At 43.7% G+C, this 17161-nt stretch overlaps 1 protein-coding gene across 1 annotated transcript; it reads left to right on the forward strand.

The window, feature by feature from the left end:
• Window positions 1–6: 6 nt before the first annotated feature.
• LOC104403801 (transcription factor GATA-6) lies at window positions 7–13879 on the forward strand (the record flags this gene model as incomplete). The annotated part of the gene is made up of 5 exons (XM_010012049.1): window positions 7–177; window positions 3402–3527; window positions 4975–5062; window positions 5155–5258; window positions 13712–13879. Coding segments are annotated over 5 exons (657 nt in total), but the record flags the coding sequence as incomplete, so codon positions are not given.
• Between the last annotated feature and the right edge of the window lie 3282 nt (window positions 13880–17161).

Consider the following 17161-nt stretch of genomic DNA (forward strand, 5'->3'; position numbering starts at 1 on the left):
TGCCCCCCAGAGCTGCTGGAGGACCTGTCCGAGAGCCGGGAGTGCGTCAACTGCGGCTCCATCCAGACCCCGCTGTGGCGGAGGGACGGCACCGGGAACTACCTGTGCAACGCCTGCGGGCTCTATACCAAAATGAACGGCCTCAGCCGGCCCCTCATCAAGCCCCAGAAGAGAGTGGTGAGTGGGGATGGAGAGGGGGAAGAGCCGTGCCCCGCGGGACCCCCAGTCAATGTTAGCTAGGGGGAAAGCAGGGGCAATCAGAGTGTGTTAGCCCGGTGATCCCCTAGGCTGGAACACTGAAGTGGGGCTCCTGACCAGGTTGTCAGGCCAAAGTGGTCACCGTGAGGGGCAACAGGGCTGGTAGCCATCTAGGCCCACCTCTGGGCCCTACGCTGGCAAAATCCCCCTCTGCTCCCTGTGGGTCACACACTGGGCATGGGTGGGCCTGGCTGTTTGAGAGGATGGGCCCTGTTGGTGAGGGGGCATCAGTGGTTTGGAAGAAATTTGTGCTGCTGATGTTGGACGTTTCCAACAGAAAAAAAAAATAAAATCAAGGTTGGAAAGCGTTTGTTTAGAGGGCTCGGAATTTCTCCAGACCTGCTTTGTTTGCTGAGAGCTCGATCCTTGGGAATGTAAGCAAGTTTTGTATATAATTCAAAGAAAACCAATTGTTTAAACAATGATAATAGCCTTTGTTTTGTTTTACTCCTAAGAAATGAGCGGCAATTTTTCTAAAAATATACTCCTAAAACTAGGGGGGGAAATAAATAGTACAAACCAGAACCCCTGTTTATAACTCAGGCTGGCACTGAATAGGCAAGGAGAAAATTTAACAAGTGGGAACTGCACGTTATGTTTAGCAAATCTGGGTGGAGGTCAGCAGAAAGAAAGAATACACTCTTCAGTAATGGCTGTTACCGAGCGAGCCACAATAAATCATGCCGATATAATCCAAGTTGATGTTCAGACCCTTGTGTATGGAGACAGTGTATCAAACCCACTGGCCTTTCAATCGACAGCTGCTTCCCTCCATGCCTGATTTCTTAGCATTAAAACATGTCCTGGTCTTTATTTCACAACCGTTTGAATTTAATGCCCTTATGGGAAGAGGGAGGGAACTAAAACCAAATGCGCAATGATCAGAGCAGACAGTAAGTGCTCAAGTACACACAACTTTTCTTTCAGCCAAAGAGTTAATTCAACTGTAAGCAAGAGGTTAATTCCTGTTGGCTGTCCATTTTTTTCTAGCTGGTGGTTCACTAAATTTCACGACACAAAGTGTTATCTCATTACTGGGGGCAAATGCAGCAGGCGGGCCAGATCTGCTGCTTGTCTGAAGTGCCAGAGCTCTCCTGGCCATGGCACCCCGTCCCAATGCAGACTTCAAGTAGCTGATACCCAGCTCTGGCATTTCTGTGTTTCCCTTCTTCTTTTTGGAAGGGGGATGGGAGTGAGGAGACTAAACCAGAGTGAAACCGCAGTCTGATTTCAGCCTGACACCTTGGCAAAATAACTCTGAGATAGCTCTGCGTAACAATCCCTACCGAGTACCCTGGCCATAACTATAAATCAAGCATGACTGTGTGTTCATACAGTTGGAAATATGTAGGTGAGAAGGGAAAATGTTTTGAAAATGCTAAACATGTTTAGATTGCGCCGAAGTTTCTGATAAAATTCCTGGAGCAGAAAAGTAGTTTTAGCTTCAAAACATGCCTAAACCCCCTGTCTGTTTAGGCACAGGAATGAGCAAAAGCAATTGGAAGAAAATATGTGAATGTTTATACCAGACTGCATATGAAACAAAGATTTAATACAATGAAATATCTGAGGGCATTTCACTTGCAGAGAAAGAAAATTAAGCATATGTGTTAAGACCAGCTTTTTTACCCAATACATGTAAAACTTGCATTTAATCAAGTTCTAATTTAGTTAGAAGCTATGTCCATACATATTTAACAATGAGGTCAAAAATTCTGTTTTCATGAGACCTGTATTTTTAAGATTAAAAAGCATACATGTGTACTTCAGCCTATATTACTCTTGGCTAGGTTGTTCTTCTTTTGCTGTGCAATTAATAATGAGTTACTGATTCAGTTACAGAATTCATATTTAATCTAGAGTTCTTTCTGAGCTGTGGTGTAACATGATGGCTTACTGCTAAGGAAACTCAAATGAGTAAAATTCACAAAACTCAGTTATTACTCTGGAATATTCTTTAATCTCACAACATTTTTATTGCTTTCCCAAGTGGTAGGCAGCTCTGTGGTATCAAAGGTGACCGAGTTCCTTCTAATAACCGAGCAGTAAATGATTCAAGAGGAAGGGCATTGTACCCTTTAGTTAGTAATTTCGGTTATGGGTGCTTTATAGTCAGAATAAGATTAATGCAATCCTCTAAAACTGATTTCTCCATGTAAACTTGTTCAGCTGCCAGACACAGAGCTAGGCACAGATTCTTTTCTATTTTTTTTTTGACAATGCGATACTTTGAAAAAGACTAGATTTATGATGTAGCTGGAATTCTTTGCTTATGATGAACGTAAAAGAGATCACTTGTTACAGGGACTTTTATAACCCATTCACCTTCGTTTCACATGTTTATGAGGACTGCCTTCACTTATGATATACAGCCTGCAGCCATAAAGCTCCAGGTTATACGGTTATTTCAAGATGAAACAAGGTTGCTTCATCTTGGCTCCAAACTCCACGGAAGAGTGTCATAAATGGCTTGTTTGCAGTGGGGACCTTGTTGTCACCCACCAGCTTTTCTGCTGGCTGAGGGGGAGCTCTGCTCTGTAAAACATGATCCCAGGGCATGTTGGTTTTCATGTAAGGATAAAATGGGCACTGATAAAAAGGTCTTTTTATGAAGATGCTGCTGCTGTTGTATGTGTTATGTCTGGGATGCCCAGGAAAGTTTTCTCTAGCTGTGGTGCTGCTGAGGGCAGATGGTTAAAGGGGTTAATTTTTCCGATGAGTGGGAATTATTGCTGGCAGGTTCAGAGCTGCCTCATTGCCTGTTGAACCAGCTGGAGAGGTGGCACAGGAGTGATGTGCCTTCTCCTCATCTGGATGGACGACATCCTAGCTGTCCTGCTGGAGGAAGAGCCAGTGCACAGTGGTCTGAACAGAGGTCCCTGCATCAGCAGCTCCCAAATGCGAATTCTGCCTCTGCTGCAACTGCCTAGAGCTGCAGTCTCACAGTACCTCTTCACGTCAGCTTTCCCATCTCTGAAATGATGTTAATCTCGTTTTAATTCTGGGGTGTCACTGATAGATGCTATAAAAAAAGCTTCTACTGTCCACACTGTGCATTAAGTTGCTTTTCGTGAACTTAAAGGTGTCTATCATTTTCTCCTCCCTGCCTGTTGATGCCCGTGTTTGCCTGTGCTTGCCTCTAGCCCTCATCCCGGCGGCTGGGCTTGTCCTGTGCTAACTGCCACACCACGACTACCACCCTGTGGCGCAGGAACGCGGAGGGTGAGCCCGTCTGTAATGCCTGCGGCCTCTACATGAAGCTCCACGGGGTAAGTAGCTGCTTCTTCACCCAGGAGCATTCCCCACAGGCTCTGATGCTCCTTTGGAGAAGGGGTGGTCCTCCTGCCATAGGGCGCTCAGTGGCTTCGAGGGGTGGTGTTGGGCTTCCTCAAGCTGGGGCAATGTTTCTGTTGATGCTAATGGTATCAGCTCATGGTTTGGCTGTGGAGTTAAAAAACAATGAACAAAATGGATAAAATGACCAAAAAAATGCACGACATGAGAAAACGGTTAAACAATTTAAGCAAGTTATGCCTGTGACAAGTTATGTGTTTGCTGTTGTAGCTTTCCCAACAGATCTGTACAAAGAAACAGATGAGCGGCAGAGGTCTTTTTGCCAATGGGATTTAAAACAGCTCTTCAGTGGGGGGAAAAAAACTACAGACCTTTAATAAGACCATTTTTCATGGACAGACATAGCTATGCCAGCAAAACTTTAAATGTAATTCAAGTCATAGCTATGCCAGCAAAAATTTAAATGCGATTTCAGCCCTTGCTAGGCAATAACAGAGGAAGAAACTAGCTGTATCCTGAATGTGATGGCGTATGTTTTGTGTGAAACTCAGATCCTGTTATGCCTTAGTGGATTAAGTTACAGTCAAGCACAAGTGTTTGAAGAGCATGGGCATTAGGAGTCATTGGGACTTGGTTTAGCCCTCAACAAAAAAGTAAATTATATTGCAGGTTTAAGCATTATAATGATAGTAAGGATATGCCTGAATTGCTTTTCCCCAAACTCATGTCATCACTAAGTTAAAACATTTTTTTAAATCAATGTTTTCTTACAATTATTATCGTTGTGGTGGCACAGAATACAAAGCTGATTTTGGAACATCTTTTCCCTATAAATATAAATTTGGATGCTATAAAGCTGTATTATGGGCTGAACCTCTTGTGAGAATAAATATGAAGTCTTTAGTGGCCTAAAGCTTCTGAGACACTTACTGGCGATGATCTGGTTTGTGTAGCTGGTCCACTGGGAGAGGGGTATTTTTTCCTCTTGTGTGCATTCTTGCTTTCCAGAATCAGTCACTGGAGATAATTCTGAAGTGATGGGAATAAGGAATCAGGGATCAGATATACCCTGTCCAATTTAATTTTGTAATACCTATGGGCCAAGTAATGCAGTAATGCTGTTTTCCTATCGAAGTGTGCTTTTTATCTGTGGACTGACTGAGGTGTTGGAAAAACTGTTCCATTCGCATGAAGGACAAAGCTTCACTGCTTTCTTTATTTAGCTAAAATACTTCTTGAAACAACCCATTGCTTTGCCCAAATAAAAGGCAAATGTTTGGAATTGGTATTTTGACACAGGAAAAATTGATGTGCTGTACAGGCATTTTCAGTATCACCATTTGATCTTGTAATGTGTTTTGATTTTTGATATTACAGTACATATACAACTCTGTTATTAGTGTGGAAATCTAATTTTTTCAGGTTCCCCGACCTCTTGCTATGAAAAAAGAAGGAATTCAGACCAGGAAGCGAAAACCTAAGAACATAAATAAGTCAAAGGCATGCTCTGGTAAATATAAAAAGATAAGACAGTTGAGCTGCAGGAGTTTTTTTCTGCTGGTGGAAAATACTTGTTTTAAATGCCAATTCCTGATCTTTCAGGTAACAGTACTACCGCGGTTCCTATGACTCCAACATCCACGTCTTCTAACTCAGATGACTGCAGCAAAACCACTTCTCCTGGCACACAGACTGCAGCCTCTGGGGTAAGCCATAAGCGGGTGTCAGTATCTGTAAGCAGTCTGATCACTGTGCAGTGTTATCACAGCTTTTATCTTATCTAGCAGAACAATAATCTAAACAAACTTTTCAGTTTTGTTAGCTGATACTGGAACAAGATTTTCGGAGGATATTACGTATAGCTGTAAACAGAACTACAAGCTGAAGTACTTTACGAACCTCTTAATTAAGATCTATATAATTTTTATGATTAAGTTAACCACAGCTTAACCCCAGATATTTTGTTTTGAAATGTTCAGGTTGTTCCATCTCAAAGGTTTTCTTTTGGAGAAAAGACAAAAATCATGTCTGAATGGCCCTTTCAAGAAACAATCATGCACGTACCCCTCTTCTGAATTCTGATAAGAATTTATAATTCAAGGCAGTGCTGCTCTTATGTTTTCTAAAAGCTGTTTAATATATATATGCATTATCCCAATGGACTGGTAAACCCCAGCAAGATATTATGCTGCTTTATGAAAGGAAACATAAAGGCTTTTGTTTTAAACTAAGATATGCACTTAACCCCTGATCCAGACCCAGATGAAACCAGGCTGGGGTGCCCTGCTGGTTGCAGTGCTTAGGAGATCGGCTCTCTCCTCGCAGAGGGCTCCTCTGGGGCCAGATGCTTAGCATCTGACAGCACTGAGCTCCAGAGGAGCACCAGAGAAATGCTGATCAATCCCTTTAGTTTTGATCCTTATTTTACATCATGTAGTCAAAACCATCTCGAACTTCCTTTCTTCACTCAGCATGTGTGATAACAAATACTACTGCTAAAATTGTGAAGCTTAATGTAGATTAATTTCTAACCCCTTGGCTATGCATATCCATATCCACGCTCAGCCCTTGGGCCTTCTGTATCCCTTACTCTGCCACATCATTTCTTTGAAAAGCTTTCCTAATGTGGCTTTCTCTACTCCTTTATTAATAGTAAGAAGACATTGTTTATAATATCTATTTTTCAATATGTCTCAGCATTCCCAACATACAAATTCCTTTCAATAGTTTAATTCTTGATGTACAAAGTTTCATTGTACAAGGGGAAGGGAAAAAAAAACATTTTTAGCAAATGCAATTGTTCATGGACTGACAGGGCCACCCAGCTTCAGAGGCATTGGGTTTTGGGTTCGGATGCTGCCAGACAAGGATATTACTAAAAGGGCTTGTCTTTGACATGAGAAAATCCTGTCACTCCAGTAAAATAAACAGATCACATCAAAAAAAGAGAAACACTAACCAAAAAGTGAACTGTTACTGGGTTTCAGGCTCTCCCCAGTGAACTACTATGTACTCTTTTAGGCTCTCACCTAATATTTGTAAAGGGAAAAATGCAGCCAGTTTTCCCTTAAATTGTTGCTACATTGCCTGGAGCAGGATTACTGATTCTGAGGAACATTGTGAGCTTTTTATAAAATGGACAGAATTATAAGCACAGTCCCAGCTGAGGTGGAGGCAGTGGTGTAGGCTGTAGGCAGGACACCCGTATGCTGCTCGGGGAAGGAGAGGCCATACAGACCTGTTATTAATAATCTTTGTGTTATAATATTAATAGTACCATTTGTAATATGATTTGGCCAGGTGGAGTTGTGTGGAGCGAGGTAGGGGCACAGTTTGTGAGCCAAAAGGCTGGTTGAGAGCTGTCGGCAACTAAGATTGACTCCCAGGGACTCTGAGAGCGCTCTTCATTACACAACAGCAAGCCCCAGTCCCAGGACTTCAGTTCTCCCTCATTTTTCTGCAGCAGATCAGGCTGGGAGAGGGCACCTGCTCAAGGGCTGGGGAAATCTGTCTCCTTGTATCCAGCAGGCAGCATAATAACATCTGCACAGCCTTTCCCCCCACCCATGATTTGATCAGATGTGCCCTGCTTATGCAAAGCACTTGCAAATTACCTCTTGTGAAAAATTTCAATTAAAGTAAGTGATGGAGAGAGGCTGTGAAACATGCTGAAGTGTGGCTGCAGTAGAGACCAGACATCCGGGCATCCCCTGGCCCTCCCTCCCCATGAAGGACTAGTGATCCCCCACCCCTGCACCCCAGCCCCATATGTGTATAGATGAGGATGGGATTTGCAGCAAGCAGTTGTCAGGACATGCTGTGGGTATAGCCACATCCTTCCTGGCTTTGCCCAAGCATCAGCAATTTGATGGGATGAGAGCTGGGGAGACTGGAGGTTGAAAGTAGAAAGCGGTGGCTGTTAAGACTGGCTCCTGTGGCCCCAGACATCATTTGGGAACATGATCACTAGCTGCAAAGGAAGTGAAATAATTTCTTATGGGCCTAAATCCCATGGGAGGGACTGAGTGCTCATAAGGCCCATTGAAGTTGCCAAGAGTGGAGGGATGTCAGCATTTTGGAGCAAGGCAGCCTGTAATCTGATCACATGCTGAAGCAAAGATACTTTGCTAGAGTTCTGTTTTCCTTGATTATTTTTTCTTTTCCCATTGAAGTTGACCCATTGATAGCCTGAAGGTTTGTATTTATTCTTAGAACAGTCAATGGCTTTGCACAAGGAGAACAAACTTCTCTGGGGCATGTCAGGAAGGAAAAACCCCTTAGATGGATGAATATGGGCTCTTTAATCTTTGGTCACTTTAAGGGGAATGGCATCGATTCCTGCCAGTGGCGCTGGTGACGTTGCTGAAACACGGGCACCTGCTGGAAGAGCAACCTGGCTCATTCCCCATGCATTACACAACTGGCATGGCAACTTGTTTGTATTTTGCTCTGTTTTTATTTCTGCAGCCTTTATTCCATGAAGAGGGGAAAAATGCCAAATTGATATTAGGCAGAGAAATTTGATGACGTTTTAGAAAGCGTTGTGTGAAATTCACAGCAATGTTGTCGCTAAATGAAACATAGAAAAACTAATTCCTCTACTGGTACAAAAGCAATTTATTATGCTTTTTATGGGAGGCTGCCAGAAGAGTTCCCAGTTATGTAGAAATCTAATGGAAATGAAATTCAGCAGAATTCATTTGTGTCAGTAATATTCGCTTATTGCCCTGCCTTTATCTCTTATAAAGTAAAATAAAGAAGGGAGGGCAGAAAAAGAGAAGAGTGGCAATTACTCTTGGAAATGTCTTTGAGACTATCTGTTTCATGAAGGGAATCCTCCATGATGCCAGTTTTGAGACAAACTAGCAAGGACCCTAAATGTTGATTTTATGTTCTAGCTAAAGTTTAAACATTTAAAAGATATGATTAATGAATTGCTGTGGGTGCAAAGTTGATTTCAAACATCCCAAAATGTAGAAGTGTTTGGACGGGAGATATTTCGTTGTCCCATCATAAGGGGGCTACTTGCCAAGTTCACATGTCGATCTAGGATTTAGGCCTATTTCTGTTTTTCTAAGCAGTATAAGTACTGGGTGTCCTGTATTACTAACATGGAAAAAGTCCAGCTGCACGATATACGAAGTTGCCTTACATCCCCATAAAAAGAAGATTTGAAGGTTTCAGGCAGCCTGCATCTGCGTCTATACCTGCTTTCTCTTTGACACTGCTGAAAATGTACAGGGAAAAGCAATGCAGAAAAAGTTGCTAAACAAAGGGCATGGTCTGTAACGCAAACCCATCCATTTCCATACAGGGGCTCCAACTAGTGTGATTACTAGAAGGAGTTTATTCCCTTATTAGGATAAAATGCAGTATGAAAACTGCTGTAAAATCTGCTTTTTATGGCAGGACATGGAGGCTCCTTGAGCCAGGGCTGATGTCAGTAAAGGCTCAGCAGCACCAGGGGAGCTCTTCTTTCAGAAGACTCCTCTTCTGCACCCTTTGCCTCCAATTTGGAGCTTTCTCAGAAGTACCGTAATCACACACCATAGAATAACTTAGGACAGTTGTCTTGCAAGTTAAACCAGTGCTTACTTCCCATGGAGATTTACCTTGAGAAGTGGTTCAGGACTGGTTCGTCGGTATTGTAGAATCGAAAGTGAGAGGGCTGACTGAAATGGCGTCGGCAGGTGGTGAGCCAGCAGGAAAATACAGTTCTAACCATCCCCAAAATGCCCCCAAACCTGGACTGAATTATCTGAGTAGTGTCTCCTTGCTTTCTTTTGTTTTCAGAAGAGGGTTTGAGAGATGGTTAGAGGTGGTGGTGTTTGCTCCTTTTTTAAGTAGCAGATTGGTAGGACGTTCATGCAGGCTACAGGGGAATCAGCCTCCGTACAGAATCTCACAGAGTCTGGATGAACCAGAGACTGGACTTCTTAAAAAAGGACCTCTGAATCTCCTGGATATTGGAAAGTTGAATGGCCGAGGGTCCTTCAGACTATCTGATGATAAGATTTCAGTTGGTATAGAATAATTTCATAGCCATCAGAATGGAGTTTTCGTGAGAAAGGCTCGCCAGCATGCTTGGTAGGACTTTCACCTGGAAAATGGGAACACGGTGCCTCAGTCCTGGTATGAGTAAATATTTATCTAAACCAGGTGGAATAAAATCAACAGAAGGCCTAAGGAACATGGCAACCTAAAATACCAAATAGTCTGGGAGTCAGGGCATTACGCTGGGAGATCTGATATTCCGGCTTAAATCTTCTCTTGGTCTCCTACCTTTTCTGCAGTAGTCCTCACTCCTGGACAAAATAAGATGCTGGTTCCTTTTCCCCACTCAGTTTCATACATTCATTCATTCATTTTCTTTGCTCCTTGTACATATGTCTGAAAGAGGCAATTTCATCCTGTATCGAGCGGAAAGAATCAATCCAGCTTTTTTGTTTCAGTGGGGAAAACCAAGAAAAAAAGAGTATTCTTGGTTCTACCCAGGAGTTCTGTATGCACATGGGCACATATATTTTGTTCTGGTTTGTTTTATTGCCAAAGCAATAAAGCCAATTACTCATACAGCCCTTGACAGCAGTGGGGTCATCTGCTTTCCCAAGCCACGCTGGAAGTTGCCTCCCTTAGGAAATTAATGCAGTATTAACCACAGATTTATGTTGCTGTAACACAAAGGAGAGATTAGAAGATATGTAAGCTTACACGTCTGCAATATAAACATGAGGATCAATTGGACTGGCAAGAAATTATAACTTTGCGTACTAAGATGGTCATTAAATCAGGAAAAAAAGCCCTAGTTTTGCAATGCTGAGACCTGCCCTTCAGAAACCAGGGAGTGATAGTGGTGAGAAAGTGCTTCCAGTGGGGATGGCAGTTATCACAGGGAAGCTGAGGCTGGAAAATTAAGGACTACGCCACAGTTTGCTACAACACGGTTATATGTGAAAGAAGTTTTTGCAAGTGCGTTTCAGCTGATTATGGCTATCATTTAAGCACAGCAAAACTAAACTAGGCTAACTGAAGAGGAAGAGGGTGTTAGCTGAGACTCAGCTTACTACAGACTCAGTGTAATGTCCAAAATTCACGGAGTATTTTGAACCTGTGCAGTGGGTAGGGCAAAGGTCTATCTGATAGAGCAAAGGTCTAGATCAAGGCCCTTTGCCACCCCCTCCAGCTGTTAGCACCACTCCTCACCCAGAGCTTTTGCCTCTTGCCTGCAGAGGTGTGGGGGAAAGCTAAATGGGGGTGTCCCTCCCCTATCCCCACTCTTTGTGATAGGAAGACAGTGCAGGAGGGACTGCATGGAAGACGGCAGGAGTTCTTCAGCCAGAGATGCTGATGCTGCTCCTCAAGTGCTGGTTTGATCTGGACCAAGCTTTAGCAGGAGTGAATTTGGCTCCAGGGTGCTGACAGCAGGTTTGGGTACAATGTAGATGTCTAAGTCTCTCTGCTCTGGCTGAGATCTCCCTGTGAACATGGTGGGCAGGTCCTCCACCGAAAGACCCTCTCTGATCCAGAAAACCTGCCTGATGGCTGCCCCATGACCAGCTTCTGCTTTTTTGGGGTAAAAAGATACAGATATATTTGCAGACACAAACACTACCTTCCTCTGTTTGTTTGGGAGGCAAACTCTTTCCTACAGGCTTCATTCTTTTTTTCCTCAGGAAGTCGACCTTCAGTTGATTATCTATCCTATTATCAGATTTCAGCAATAAAAATAAATCCATTACCTTTGTATTGATACAGCCTGCTGTTTTGATTTAGAAGAGCTCAATGACGAGTAGCATTGTTCAGATTATTTATTCCAGCTGACAAATGTCCTTTAATAACTAACTGTAACTTCTGTCATCTTTCATGCCTTAATGCTGGAGAAATAAGAGCAGAGATAGGCAGGCTTGCAGCGGAGCTGTGATTGAGCCGCGTCTTTTTCATGAGCTAAAGTTTGTTTTCCATGTCACACTTTGGGAGCTGCCTGAGCTGCCTGAATTTGTCATGACATTACTGGGGTGGGGTTTCCAGGCCCAGGGGTCCTGCCCAGGTCCTGCCCGCCCTGGCTCAATGGAGCCAGGATCCGGCCTTGGTTGGGCAGGGATGGGCAGTCTTCAAACAGGACGTGCCTCTGCGTCCTCCCTTCTGGGGTGCCCGAGGGAGGGGTAGCTGATAACACCACATGGAAACTGTGGGTCCCCATGCCCCACCTTTGTAGGGCTGAATCAGGAAAAGGATGAATTACACTTTCCAAGCCCAGAGAAAACAGGTAATGATAAGATATTTGCCTACCGGAACAACAGCAGCAAATATGGGCAAATGGGAGCCTTTCAAAGCAGCTCCCGGTATTTTTAGCTCAGGTTGAGCAAACACTGCTCAGCTCTAATTTAAACCCTTCTTCCACTACAGGGAGCCTGAGGCTGTTAAAAATTATGTCTTTTGTGCTATCAGGAGTCTATCATCTGATATATTAGTAATTAAAAATACCTTTTTGAAAAACTAGGCTGATGCAAGACCAATAACAGACCCAAAGGTAAGCATGAAATGGGCCTCATTGAATTTGCTGGGCATAGTCACAGGGCAAGAGGGTATGGAGAGTCATTGTCAGTGATTGGCAAGTGTGTATTTGAGAGAGTGGTAAACCATATTTTAGGTTTTTCTTTCATATTTGTTCTTATATGATATCTTATTCCTCTTCTTTCATATTTGTTCTTAGGATTAGAGCTATTTTGGCTAGTTTTGGGGGACAAGCAGTTGTTCCTTCCATCTCTGCATTTTCAGGTAGTGCCTGATGGAGCAGAATCCTGGTTGATGACTGGGTGGAATAGTGGCCATCAAACATTTTAATAAAAACTAAAGAAAAAACTGGAGTCCAGGTTGTTTCAAATAAGAGTGACTACTGGCAATGAGTATCTCTTTCAGAAAGTGAGGGTTTCCCTTGCTTAACCATGGCAACAAGAACCCTGCACAGCACCATTTGGAAATTACCTTTGAATAAATGAAGCCTAGCTTTTCCTATGTCAGGGCTGCTAGCTTGGCGTGGCTCCAGGAGACCCAAGAGCTCTACTCTTGTAAAATGATTAAATACGTATACTTTTCACTTAAACAGCAGGCGGGAAGCTTCTGCAATCACAGTTTAGGATAGGTTTTTCCTTCTTTTTTTCTTTTTAAGGAATCTCATCCGAAGACTATCCATTAACAAGTAAATTAAGGTTTTAAAGTTGACATATCCAAGAGTTAATTTTGCATGAAGTCAGCTCTTAAACATTTCCTTTATCAGGTGAAAACATTGCCCCTTCACTGTCTGGCACTGCAAATTTTTCCTCTTTAGTGGATCTGCTCAGCCTCATGGAAAAAATGATGTTTTCTTTGTAACTCTCCATTTCTCTTTTAAAATAAATGGACTGGTTCCAGCACAGTTCAGAGATTCATCTTTATGCCTACCATGTCTCCCCTGTGTGTTGTCTTGTGCATGCAGGTGGGGGAACAAAAAGGCTCCTGGTTTGAAGGCATTGTGTTTCTCTACTTGAGAGGAAAAAAGCATCTTCTTTAGTGGCCAGTCCTACAGGGATGAAAGTTGTGGCTAGCATTTTGAAGGGCAAGGAATGATTTTAGGCACTTCAAGGTCTGAGGGTCCCAAAGAAGGCTGATTTCTAGGAGGTGCTCCACATCTGCTGCTGGAGCATTGGGATGTATTGGGCTTCTCCAGTACATATTCTCCCAGTACATATATTGGGGAAGCAAAACTATAGGTGCTACCACTGCTGGATCACCCTTTTTTTGTTGGATTCTGTGTCCCTTCAGTAGGGGGCAGCGGGACACATGCATGTTACCTTCATCATGGTTCAATTTTCAGGTTTTTCTGCACATCCCAGACTTTATTTTCCACCATGCTGTGAATATAACCATGTTCGCATCTCCAAACACAGACACTGCTCCCATTAGTGGGACTTAATGAGTGGGCTGACCCTGAGACAGTTTTCAAGTTTCAGGATTTTGAGGCACAGAGGCAAGCAGAGGACAAACCCTGACTTTCCACACAAATGCTGGGACAGTGGCTGTGCCCTGAGCCCACCATGCTCCAACTCCTTAACGCAAGACCTTAGTGTGTGCAAAGCTTACCCATGCAATAAAATCTCTCTTTACTCTTCTGCCCCTCCAGGGGAGCTCGTCAGTGATGTCTGGCCCAGGAGAGAGCACCAGTCCTGAAAGCAGCAACCTTAAGTATTCAGGTCAAGATGGGCTGTACACTGGAGTCAGCCTGACCTCCACAGCCGAAGTGACAGCGTCTGTGAGACAAGACCCCTGGTGTGCCCTGGCTCTGGCATGACCTGGTATGAGGGAAGCTGGATCGCGGCACTGCGCAGCAGCCCCCAGATGTTGGTGCACGGTGTCTTCTGCGGAGCGGTGGCAGTGGCAGCAAGAGTGCAAAGACCATTCCTCTGAAATCATTTTCGTGCCTTGGTGGCAGAGGTGTTTTTCAGCCTCCGAAAGAGACTCTGCCGAAGCATTCAATTCCTCATCTATGCAAGAAAATTATATGGAAAGCAAATGCCCACCGGGGGACAGCTAATGTAGCTAATGCAGCCTTACACTCTCAAGAAGAAAAAAAAAACAAAAGAAAAAAGAAAAAAAAAAAAGAAAAAGAAAGAAGAGATAAACCTAGACCTATTGATAGATTCCAGAAGTACATCCTCAACCTACCCAGCAGCACTGCCTTTCTGATTGTACAGTTGTTTTCACTCTCTCATCGCCTTCTCCCCCAAGAATCTGGCAGAAGCCACCAGTGTCAGAGAGGGAGTAGCAAAGGCTTTAATTACCAGAGATAGAGAGATACTTTTTAACGAGCATCAGAAGTGGGTACTGCTGAAGTCAGTGCAGACGTCTCACACCGAACATTTGATGTCTTTCCCTGTCGGTCCTCTCCTCTGCGCCCTCCATCTTCAGAGTGCCTTGCTCTGCTCTTCAGAGCCCAGCTGTGCCCCTGGAAGAAATCACAATGTTTGGTACAAGTTTCCCAAGGTCCAGCTGGTTAAGGAGATTTTGGGGTTGGTGGGGTTTTTTTTTTGGTTTAAAATATTTACTCACTTCGCAAGACTGCGATATAACTTTTAAAGTACACTGTGACTGAGGTTTATGAAAGTTCATATTTTCTGGCTGAACTGTATAAAGTCAGTCGAGATTTGTAAACAGGGTAGCAATCAGATACTTTTCTTCCATATATACAATAATTTTTTTAAAGAAGTGCAATTTGCGTTGCAGCAATCAGTGTTAAATCATTTGCATAAGATTTAACAACAGTTTTTATACGAATGAATGAATGTAAACATTTTAACTTAATGGTACGTAAATAATTTAAAAGAAAAACTTAAGTAGGCACCCTTAGGCTTTTTAGAGCAACAAAACCCCATCCACTTTCTGTATTTCCAGTTGTTAAAGCAAGAGTTTCAAAGAACAAGCCTTCTCTCAGGAAAATCACCCTCGCCATTTGCTCTGAAGTGTTGTACAAAATGACAAATGCATCCCCGGGTATTTTTCTTTTTTGCCATTGAATAAGTATGTGCTGGAAAGAAGCAAATCACGGTGAAATTTTACTACCTAACTGATACATATGTAAATACTCCATAAGATATTTAGGCATCTTGAAAATGTAAGATGCAATCTGTATAGTGTGACTGACGCATAGTTAGGTTGGTTTCCATTGGTCTTCAAGTGGGATGTCATTTGGAACGTTATTTTATCAGAGCTTTACAAATAAAAGGGTATCATTTTGGGATATTTCTTTTTTCCTGTACGCTGTGCCTTCTCTTGTGTCTCCAATGCAATTGTTAAGCTATATTAAAAGCTGTGGAAATGTACCTGATACGGGCGGCGTGTCTGATGGCTGAAAGGAAGGTCTCCAGCTGAAGCCTAGCCTCTGTCTAGCTAAGTCTGCATTGCATGTGGCATTTCTGCAGCTCGCTTCACTGCGCCTTCTGATGATATGCAAAACTAGGGCCTCTACCTACCAACAAAAGCTCCTCATGGGCACATGGGAGGCTTTTCTGATGAAAGCCTGGGGAACTGATCCAATGCCTTGTGAGGACTGTCATGTTTTTGCTCAGCCTTCACACCACAGCTAAAGGGTTTCACCCAAGTCCCCTGCATGTGCAAATATCTGCCTGTCACCCACTGCATATGTAACTGCTTAAGGCCAGCTGGGTGGCAGAGCCCTTGCGTGACTGCTGGCATCCTCTGGTGGCCAAAGATGAAGGGCAGCAAAATCTGAAGGTGCTGCTGATGAGAAGACGGTGAATTGAGGGGAGTGGACAACCTTTTTCTGGTTCTGAGGACTAGTCCTCTGCATTTCTCGGCTGATCAGAGCAAGACTTACCATTGGGTGTGATTTCCAACTACATTGGCAGTATTGTTGGACTGGGAAGCTGGGATGCCCAACCTCTGTACTCAGTGATCCATGGAGTGGCTGCGACACGTCTCTTCACCTCTCTGAGCCAGACCTTCATTTGGGCTGAATTGGGATAGTTCCATAACCTCCTGTAAAGCTATGCTGATTTGCACCAGCTGAGAATCTGTCCCTTGGTTTTCCAAGCCCATCATTCGAGGCCACATCCTTATCCTGGGGGTGTTGTGAGGACTGCGGGATGCACTCTGCAGCACAGCCCTCAGAGGGGAATGGCTTCTAACAAAACCTCAGCTGGGGTTTGGACTGTTCTGGCCAGCCAGGTGTAGGCACCCCTTTTGCTTCCCAGTGGGGCCATCGCACCGGGATTGGTGCTGGACCACCTCATATCCATGTTCCCTGGGGGTTGACATGGCTGGGTACTCCAGCCCTGCTAGCCTTGGGGTCATGTGGGCTTGGATCTTGCAATTTACCAAAAGAAATCCTTATCTATGTGCAAAGTGAGCCATGCAGAGATACACCGGGTTAAAGAAGAAAGAGGTGTGGAGAAGAGGGTGAATATCTTTCCTTTTGAAGCACTTGTTGGCTAAATCACCCTTTTCTGTGATTTTCCAGTGCTAACACTTAAATGGATAAAAAAAGCTGTTGCTAATGTATTGAAGTGTGTTCAGCCTCAGCTGGGGTAGGCATCCTTTTATTCCTTTTTGCCTTGCCAGGGGTGAAGTTTGGTGTGCCACTTCTGATAAGCCTAGTGCAAAACTCACTGCCGAGTATGTCAGAGCTGTGTTGCTCGGAGTTACCATAAAACAGGAGGTTCAGACCAGTGTGCCCCAGTTTTGGGCTGCTGACCCAGCAGAAAAAATCAGCTGGTTGCTGACATTTTTGCCGGCAGCCTGTGGAAGGCTGCATTGCTTTGAAACCCTGCAGCACAGTTTAAGAAGGCTGCTGGGAGGCCCTGCTGCCTTCTCATTGCAACCTTAACTCAGGGCCTGGCTTGCAGATAATATTATCCTGCAGATAATAAGTATTTCAGCAGGCATAAAGAGATGCCCTATGTGAAAAGACTCCTCTTGGATCTGAGGCTGAAAATGCTTTTTTAGGCTATATCGGGGGGGGGAGGGGGAAACAATCAGAAAACAGAAAAACCAGTGTTTTGTAGGGAAGGTGTTTCCCATTATTTCTTATCAGCGAAAACATCAAGAATGAAATACT

Source organism: Nestor notabilis, unplaced genomic scaffold (assembly GCF_000696875.1).
Source record: "Nestor notabilis isolate BGI_N333 unplaced genomic scaffold, ASM69687v1 scaffold9133, whole genome shotgun sequence".
Classification (NCBI taxonomy): Eukaryota; Metazoa; Chordata; class Aves; order Psittaciformes; family Psittacidae; genus Nestor; species Nestor notabilis.